Source organism: Chiroxiphia lanceolata, chromosome 3 (assembly GCF_009829145.1).
Source record: "Chiroxiphia lanceolata isolate bChiLan1 chromosome 3, bChiLan1.pri, whole genome shotgun sequence".
Taxonomy (NCBI): Eukaryota; Metazoa; Chordata; class Aves; order Passeriformes; family Pipridae; genus Chiroxiphia; species Chiroxiphia lanceolata.
Genome location: NC_045639.1, coordinates 33205152 through 33215077, shown reverse-complemented (window position 1 = coordinate 33215077; position 9926 = coordinate 33205152). Strand labels below are relative to the sequence as shown.

Genomic DNA, 9926 nt, shown 5'->3' with positions numbered 1-9926 from the left:
ATGTCACTTAAATAAAATAATTCCTATGGGAGATAAAAAGTAACGCATCCAGGTGGGCTGAGTTATACGAACTGCACTGGCATTCTAGTGGGTGAAAAGGGAAAATCTTAACAAAATACAAAAGGTTTATTAAACTTGGGTCATTTTTGAAGCACTGCTTCAAAGTAAAATGCCGTCACAGGTGCAATGACCCGGGGCCAGGGACACCCTTCCCGCGGGCCGAGCGCATTCCGGGAGGGAGCCGTGGCGTTGTGGCTCCGTCACTTGGTACCAGCGCTGGAGGCCGCTCACACCGGGGCTCGCTCGCATCGCTCGCGTACAAAACCAGTCTCGGAGCCGGGGGACGAAACGCAAATCCCCGCTCCGGTTTCCCCGAGACGGGGGGCGGCCAACGCGCTCGCCCGTCTACGACCCGGCTTTTGTCCGAGTCGCTAATGACACGGCAGCGGCGAGAGCCGGGGACAGCCGAGGGCCGGCTGCCGCGCTCCAGCCCCGCCGGGCACGGAGCCAGAGCGGAGCAGATCCCCGGCCCCTCACGGGACCGACCGCCGCCCCCGCCCCGAGGCGGGACCCGCTCCCTGCGCGCTCCCGCCTCCTTCCTCCTGCGCGGGGGCTCGCGCGGGCGCGCTCGCAAAGCGTAGCCCCGCCCCCCCGCGCCCGCGCGCCGGCCCTGCCCGCGCCAAGCGGTCCCCCCGCCCCCCCCCCCGGGCCGGGCGGTCGGTTCCGCATCCGGCGCGGTTGTGTCACTTCCCGCTCACGCGGGCGCTCTCTCTCCCTTTCCCCCTCTCCCGGACCCGGATGGTGACTGGCGGCGGCCGCGGCGGCTCCAGGGACTGTCACTGAGCGGCTCCCCCCGGGCCTCTTGTCCTGAGGGCGGCGGCGGCGGCGGCCGCGAAGATGGCTGCGGCGGCCTCCTGCTCCTCGGCCGCGACGGCGGCGGCGGGGCCCGGGCCCGGCCCGGGCTCCTGCGAGTGGCTGCTGCTGCGGGACGGCTGCCTGCGCTGCGACGCCGACGGGCTCTGCAGCCTCTGCTACCACCCGGCGCTCAACGCCATCCTGGCCGTGACCGCGCGCGGCGCCATCAAAGTCATCGATGGCACCTCGGGGGCCACGCTGCAGGCGTCCGCGCTCGGCGGTGAGCGGGCAAGCGGGAACAGGTGTCGCGGCGGGCGGGGGCAACCTCGGGAGGGACAGGCCTGGCCCGGCTCGTCCCCGTGGTGCTGGGGAGTCCCCTGGCTCTTTGTCGCCCTCCTTGTTTTTCTGGCCTGAACGGCCTCCCCTACCCGGGGAGGTGGTGGAGTCTCTGTCCCTGGGGGTATTTAAGGAAAGGCTGGACATGGCACTCGGTGCCATGTTCTGGTTGAGATGTTCGGCCATAGGCTGCGACTCGGGGATCTCAGAGGTCTTTTCCAGCCTAATTGATTCTGTGTTCTACTCTTTGGGGCAGAGATACTCGTGTAGACAGCGCCGAGGTGTTTTTCTTCTGTAAAATATGTTGGCGTGGTTACTAAAAGATTAAATGGGAATGAAAGGCTGTGGTGTACAGGGCTATGTGTTTTATTTTAGCTCTTCAGGTGTTCTTTGGGTCACATGACGTTGAACCTTCCAAAGATTGGAAGCAACATGTTAGGCAGGACAGGCATAGTTCTAGTTCTAATTGATATGTGATACTGTAGTAATTTATTTATTAAGCCTTACTCTGGGTTTGTTAAGAAGGCATACTTCTCAAAAGTGTCATTAGTCTTACAGCTTAGAATTATTTAAGATCAGAATCCTTCATAGCTATTTGATGATACATTTTTATATAAACTTGGATAGTTCTTCAGGCTGCTGAGCATCCTGACTGTCTCTGGTGCTAGTAATAGTATCCCTGCTATTGTCTTTGGGAGGCATGATTATGTACTGAATAGTGGAGGCTGACTGTAGCATCTCCATAACTATGAAGCGACTTTCTGTGTTGACCATTAGTGGTTTTACACTGTTTGATAAAACTGTCTCTGTTGAAAAAGATCCCATGCAATTAACAGCTTTTGTTCCTTTTTCATTAATGGTTCTTAAACTGTGGTACTTGTCCGAATATTGATGGGGTGCTGGTTAGGGTTATTTGGCATTTTATGAGTCCAACCCTTGGCATAGAAAGATACACTTCTTACCAGTTGTGTGTTTCCATGTTCAAGTTCTTACAGTTGTGTCTTGCTAATAGATATACCTTTGAGTACTGTTGATGAAAGGTTGTTTGCCACCTGATTGTGGTACAGTAATGCTTAGAACTGTAAGGGGATGCCATAGTCTATGCAATATGTATGCTTTCACCCTGAAATCCAGCAACTGTTGCAATGTCAGACTGAAGAGAACAGGACAGAAATCGGTGATTTCCTTTCATGAGTTTAAGTTGGTACGTTGTGTGTAAAGGTTAAGCATTTGGGGCAGTTAAAAAGGTTTTGTGGAATTATTAAGAAGGTGCCGGCTGCTTTTATTGTCAGTTGCTTGTATGGAAAATGAGGCTCTTGTGTGGTGTTTCCTGCATTGTTTGGGGTTCAGATCACTTTGCTTCTGTAATTCCCTTTCTTCTACCATGCTGTCTCCTAACGTGCTTTTTTTATTAATAACTTAATTTCTTTTCTTCAAGCTATTGCAGGAATTTGATGATTGCTTTTAAGTTGTGGAATGAAGGGGGCATAAATAGAGGACTTCCTTTGTAATTGGTTGTCTGTGTAGGAGATGTTTAATTCTCAGGCCCGGAAAAAGAAGTTAACTGTAAATCAAAGTGCTGTGATAAAATCCTTGCAAAGGATTTGCTTTAGTATTCAAAATGCTAATGGCAATTCTCCCCTAAATAGCAACTATTTGAAAATAACATATTGCTTTGCTTCTGTTACATGTATTCAGTCATGTATACTTCCTTTAGTGTCAGTCTTCTCTTTGACAGCATGGCTATAAAAGATGGATTATACTCCTCCTCACATAAAACAACAGAATTGCTTGCAATCTACCCAGATTTTATCTGTGCAGTAGAGCTGATGATTACATTACTGGAAAAAAATATTACAACCTCAGTTTAGTTTGAAGAAACTTTAGCTGAATTTTCTTCTAGATTCAGACTGGCAGAAATCTGGTCCATCTCAGCAGTTGGTGTCTGTTGGGGCTATTAGCAACACTGTTCACTCTTGTTCTCTCTCTCTTCAGCCTGCCTATGGGAAGAGAAGGAAAAGGAAATTCAGCTGCTCTCTGATGTCTACCTGCTCTGTACAGCATGAGCTCTTTTAATGTAGGATAGTAGTAGTTGAACACTCAGACCTGTAGACCAACTCTGTTGCTGCTCCCTCCCCTGCCATAAATGACAGGTCAAAGGATATTGTTGCTTCAGGGACTTCTGGTGCTATAACTAAAAATAGAGTCTCTAGGAATTAAAACTGCTTCTCCTGGGAGACTGCTTGTCCTCCTTGGTAATTGAGGCTGCAGGTCTTTGGCCCTGCCAAAAGATTTGTGTTGGACAGAAATCTTTACCCAAGGAAAAACAAACTGTAGCAGGCCTGTCTTTCTAGAAAGCAGAGCAAAGAAAAGAATCCCCCATCAAGACAGGACAGGGGAGAAAAAGAAACGCCACCAAGCCTTAGTGTGCAGTCACAGTTCACTGCAGAAATATATATTAAGCTTTGAGCTCATTCTCTGTGAAAAGACTGAACCTGTGGAATGCTGAATCTGGTAGAGCAATGGAGGCTGCCTTCCTTAGAATGTAAATGCAGGTTGCTCTTTGGTGTGTAAAAGAGCAATGCAAAAGATTCACAGCCAAAAGACAACTTGGATGTGGTCTGTGTGCTTCAGTTTCTGATGTGAATATCACTGGTCTAACATATGTGATGATGCAGGGATTGTTCTTCTGAGCCCAAACTGTAGGAGTTCAGTGAGGATTATGATTATTATTGTCCCATACTGAATCTTCATCAGATCTATCTCTTGAAAGTGTGTGATCACGTTGAATCTGTTCCCTGTGTGAGCCCTGTAGGCCTATTCGAGAGGACCAGGTGATCATTTGCAACAGCCCAGAACATAGTAGTGAATAAAAGTAGGGAGAAAATCAGGTGATGCTTGCATTAAGCTCTGTCTTACTTGGTCACAAGGTTTTCCTTTTTATTGTATCAAGACTGTTGCACATGTGGTGTGCATTTCAGAGAGCCAGACTGGGAGTGCAAGGAAAATTGTGATTTCTGGATGTTATGTATTTCTGTTTGTGTGCTAGTAGTGGTTAGTCAAGACTAGTTTTGAATCTGCCATGCAAGTCTGTCAAGTACTTTATTTTCCCTCGTAGACATTTAAATATTTTTGTGGTTTCAGTTTCAAGTTGAACACTGGGAGCCAAAAAGCATAAATGAGCAATCTCTAAATACAGCACTAAGGATGAGTCTTTTCCTCTGCCTCAAAAAAAGCAAACCAAAAAAGCCAAACAAAAAAAAATCCCAAATAATCTAAACAAACTTCCCAGAATAATCTCAAGTGACTCTTAGTGTTCATAGAGATGTTTGATTTATCAGTTCCTTCTATTTACCAACAAAATAAGAAAACTGCCTGAACTGGGAGAGTGCGATAATTCCCAGAGAAGCTTGGGCAGAATCTAAAGTGTGCTGTCACATGAACAGTAACCATTTTGAATGTTCCTCTAAGTTTGTCTACATTAATTTGAGGTAGCAATTGATTCAGAGCCTCATTTGCTAAAATGCACAGTATTTTGTAGCTAAGGCCTTTAAATTACTGTAGAAACCCTATAGGAATCAAAATACAGACTTCTGAATCTGTACAGGGAAGAACATAGTCATTATACATATACCAGTTCCTGCAGGGGAAACAGAGATGTTGCATTAGCACAAGAGGCCCTCAACTACTGTTCCTCCATCAGAAGAATATAGAAATAAATAGATCCCAGCTCACGAGGCTCACCTGTGCCAACAAGTTCAACACCATTATCTGTCTGTCAGAGATCCCTTTTGGGAAGTCTTGTTTGTCTTCAGCCATCTCATTTCATATTATGGTGCCTTGGAAATCTCTCAAGGGATACCCAGCTCTGTTTCTTTTTGATTCTTTTTCATGTGATGCAGAAGGGAAAACAAGATTTTCTTTTGCAGCTTGGAAGTCATAGAGTTTACACTTCTTGTAATAATCTTTAGGAGGAAACTGTTGGGATATTCTGCTATCCGATTCTACACCTGAATTATTTGAAGACACCATCAGCAGTTTCAACTGTTTGAAACTCACTGGTAATACTGCTCAAGTTGTCTCCTTCATTCCTCAAAATTGGGGCAAGTTTTTCATCTCCTTGTCTATTATTTTCTTTCATTTGATTATGAAACAAAAATTTAGTAATAATGAAGCCTGTTGCTCTCAGTACAGAATTTTCTCCTTGTTTATTTTCTCATCTCATGGGGAATACTGTCAAATATCTAGTGATTTGCTGCAGCCCACCTTGCATTTGAGTGTACTCAGGTGGCTGCCAATCTGGGTGAAGTACTTCTCAAAGAGATCGTTCCATTGATTTATATGATCGTAAGTTCATTAGTGAGGAACCTTAAGGACTTTGAAAACAGAATAGGAGAATTGTTAGATTTAAGTTCAGTGTTTCATACCAGCAACGATTCTAAACCGCTGTGAGCTCCATTTGCATGGTAGCTTAATCAGAGTATGTCAGATATCCCTCCTTGCTTGCCAGGCATCTTGCCAGACTGTCAAGGTGCTGTTAATTGATATTTCCAGGCTCTGTTGAAGCACATCTGGATTATTTTATACAGAAACTAAAATAGAGTAAAAGTAGAGATATTTTCTTTTCACTTGCCTTTAAAGGGATGTTTTCATTTCTGTTTTTCTTACAGGGACTCAGAAGTTACAACAGGCAGCAGTGCAGGCATATGTTATGTTGCCAGGCATGGTAGCACATTTTTTCATTTTATTGACAGGTCATTCATATCTGGACTGATGGATTCATGGTTGTCATTGCAACAGTCGTACAGTATTATTAAAAGTTGCAGAATGCTTTAATGTCAGATAATCAGAAATTTCATAAACCTCTGCATATGGATTTTGAAGGTCTTCTGCAGAAAGATGAATCTTTAAATGCTTCTTAGTGACCCAAAATGAAATACTGTGCTCTTTGTCAGGGATTTGAATTTTGACTCCCCGTCCCAATTATCTCACAGGTAGTTAAGGAATTTCTCACTGATAGGAAGATTTCTCAGAGATAAAAACTGACTTTCACCCTCAATGCTGATTGTGATCCAACTTTGGTCAAGTCAGCTTTTAATATGCTTATATGAAAAGCCCTTCAGCTCAGCTCCCACTCATGTTGTATACTGTGTTGTGTAAAATGTAGAAGAAACTTGGCAGAAATATATTCTGACAGATAATTGATAGTTCAAGTCTAGAACATTATGAAAGGAAGCAGGTGACTCTCTGTTGGACTGGAAGTAGTGAAAACATTGAGAACACTTTTGCTTCTGAGTGCCCAGCCTAATGATGTTTAAAAGCCCTGACCTTTTAACTCTTTGGGACATTCTGGTGATGGGTGGTTTGGATCTAGTACGCTCTCCTGTCCTATAGCTGGTCATTTCTGGCAGCCCACCATAATGTTAGCTGGCTCAGTAGAACCACTTTCTGAGTCTTTAGTTATATTGTTTATATTTTTATGGTTGCTATTGCATTGATATTCATAACCTGAGCTTAAGTGAAATAGAACATCTAGGATTTTTTAAGACAGAGTATAAGAAAAATCTGTCCTAGACTGAAAATTCACCTTAATTCTCTTTTTTAATAATGATTGTATCTGATTTTTTGATCTGTTGTTCTGATTTGTTGATCTGTTATTTCAGGTTTTCTTTCTAAGTGACTTTAAAATCAGGGAACAAACCTGTCCATCCTTGCTGTTACAAGGGTTTTTTAATTTTCCACTAGCAGTATGACATTTCAAAAACGTTTCTTAGACTGTCTTGGAGATGGGGCTTACAACCATGTGGACTCCTGGACAACTTTTGAGTGTATCAGTCTGCCCAAGGTCATGTGAGATAGCTTGTTGTGTGTTTTCTGTTTCACCTGGATCAGTAACTGCTCACCATTTTTTTTTAATTTTTAAATAAAAAATTTACACATGGATCAGTTCACTTTCCTGATGGTTCCTAGGTGATGCCACTGTATTGCTTTCTGCTGTTAAGAAGCTGTCCTTTAAATAGTTAATGCTCTCTTAATTGCAATGACTGCTTGCAGTCACCAGATGAGTGCTTGTCACTGAGTAGAGGAATCAAAAAAGAACAGCTATTGCCTTCAGTTCTTTTATTTGTAAAGTACACATGAATATTAACACTTGCAGCTTCTTTTGGTTTCTGGATTGTGTATTGGCCCAATTCCTTTGCTGCCTTGTCTTTGGGAAGAGTATCAAGATTTACTAAGGACCCAGACTACACTGCTAGTCAAAAAGTAAATAGGAAATCTGCAAAACATTATTTTGAAGATGTCATGTGCTTGTTGGGGAAAGAGCACTCCATGGAAAAGAATTATACACAATAAATGTTGTTTAGCATAAGTTTAAAAGTGTAAAATTATAGAAATAATAACTGATCTGTCATATGAATATAAACACTGTTATGTTTAAAATTTTCTTGAGTTATTTGCTAGGGCAGTTCAGTGAGTATTGATAACTTTTTAAATGTCTAACTTGGGGGGAATTTGCTTATCAATTAAGTAGTCTTGAAAATTGGTAGCAGTAGTGAAAACATATCCAGTGTCAAGTGCTGGTTAATGAAGGCTTGTATAGCATACAGTTTCTTGGCAGTTCTTCAGTCCCCTTTGCAGTTTGTAGAGGGAAAACTGATTGATCCCCTGCGCTTCTCTGACCTGAGTGTGAAGCAATCAGGATCTCATCTGAGCGTTTGGCAGCTGAAGGAGAACAGTTGGGTAAACTCTGTTGACTGGCAACAGGCTACAGAGACTCGAAAAACTCCTTAGTGAAAGGAAGAGCTGGGAGGGTAAAGGATGGGACTGAGAACTGTGATGGAGTAGCTGGATGACAGTGGGCAAGTAGGAAGCTGGGAAGATGGCCGTGAAGACTGGAGAGTGTTTAATTGGAGTGCAAGAAGGCCCTGTGGTTTTTGTGGAGAAATACTGTGGTAGACTCTAGTAGACCTGTCTTCTTCTGGATCCTAGATTTATGTTGTGATGTAAATGATGAGATGTGACACTGCTTGATAGACTTTTTGTAATAATGGATTTTTCCTGTTTGGTTTTCTATAGCTTTCATATAACAAGATCAGCATTTTTCAACAAATAATCTTAGGTTCTCTCTCCATGCAATACAGAGAAAGGAAAAGTCCTTACTCTGAACTTTTGGAGGAACCTGGTTCCATTGTCTATAGAGGGAGCCTGGCATGGCCAAACTTGAGTTAGCTTTTCTGAATTTTCCCTTCTAGTGAAAGAACTAAAGTTAAACTTATGTAGTCACCATGTTCACATATCCTGAGGCTGCAAGTAAGTGTTTCAAACATACAAGGCCTTTCAATTTTGCCAACTTCTCTAAAGAATAGTTTCACTTTTAAATATAAATTAAACATGCATGAATCTAGTCTGTTCTACTTCAGTTTTCCTATATAGAAGCAGTTATTAGGAGAATGTGAGAATGCATGCACTTAATTAACTTGATGTACTCATAAGAATTTAGTAGAGTTGAAGTCTGGTGTACTGGGGTCTGAACTGATTCATAAGGCTAGAATGAGGTCTTCAAGTTGTGCTAGGAATATGAAATACCAGCTAATTGCTCAGTTCTTGTCATATAAGGCATTGCTAGAGAAGTTGTCAAAAACCCAGCTAATAATATAAGTATATTTTAATGCCTGCATGTGTGCAATTTCGATATTTCCATTGCAAAAAGAATATAACAGAACTAGAAACTAAAGGTGTGGAATGGTTTATGCATGTGAAGCAATATTCAGTCTTAAAGATAATAGGGATGATTTGGAATGGGGAGGTAAGAGAGTGAGAGGTTTGCGAAATTCTGGACATGTGAAAAATGTAAATTGGGAATTGATTGTTCTAGTACAAAAGCTGAGGGCATCAAAAGAAATAATTGAGAAATAGTAAAATATAGAGCTCCTGGCTACAGGGCATTGTGGATACTATGTGTTTGTGGAATTACAACAGTGTTGGACAAAGTCATAGACGAAAAACCTATCCAAGGTCACTATGAAAAACGAAATCTCTTTTGTTGCAGAAGGTCCCTGAGCACAGATTAGCTGGGACTGAGAGTGTTACAGGGAAGAGCCATTGTATGCGTATCCTTTCTTAAATTCTTCACTAACCACTGTGTTAGACAACTGTCTTGGACAAACTGTGGAGTTATGCACATTTTCCTCTGATCCAGTGTGATTAGCTCTTGTTCAGTGTAACCCTTGTGTTTTTTTTTAAAGTAATGTCCAAAAGAGAAAGGTGGTTGTAGGTAGGTAGTAACTCTGCAGTCTAACATAACTGTTGAACTACTTCTGCAGTAATGGAAAACTGCTGTTAGATTTCCTCCTAAACCTTTTCTCTGCAGACTGAACAAGCCCAGTTATCTTAGTCTTTCCCCACATCTTGTATGCTCCAGCCCTCTAACTGTCTCAGTAGCCCTTCTTGGGACTTGCATATGTGTTGATTTCTCAGATGGAGGAGCGAAGCTGGATGTGGGCTCAACATTCCTGATTAGAGGAAACGGATCTTCTCCCTTGATCCCCTCTGTGATAAGTTTGTCACTGCAAGGATACACTGCTGCCTCTTGTTCAGCCTGTCCATCAGGATCCCCAAGTTCTTTCTGTTGGGTTGCCACCTAGACAGTTGGTCCCCAGCTTCTCTTGATATATGGGGTTATATTCCACACCATGTGTAAGACACTGCGTTTGTCTTCATTGAATATCAGGAGA

General features: G+C 42.9%; 1 protein-coding gene across 8 annotated transcripts in view; it reads left to right on the top strand.

Annotated features, from left to right (window-relative positions):
* The first annotated feature begins 721 nt into the window (after positions 1-721).
* The window catches only part of BIRC6 (baculoviral IAP repeat containing 6), a 171184-nt gene continuing 161979 nt past the window's right edge, over positions 722-9926 (top strand). For 4 of the 8 annotated variants that reach the window (XM_032681687.1, XM_032681689.1, XM_032681690.1 and 1 more), the window contains exon 1: positions 734-1135. In XM_032681687.1, the coding sequence (XP_032537578.1) occupies positions 898-1135 (238 nt within the window). In that variant the 5' untranslated portion in view covers positions 734-897. Of the gene's footprint in view, positions 1136-9926 lie in introns of all 8 variants that reach the window. The other 4 variants (XM_032681685.1, XM_032681688.1, XM_032681684.1 and 1 more) reach the window with 2 other exon arrangements.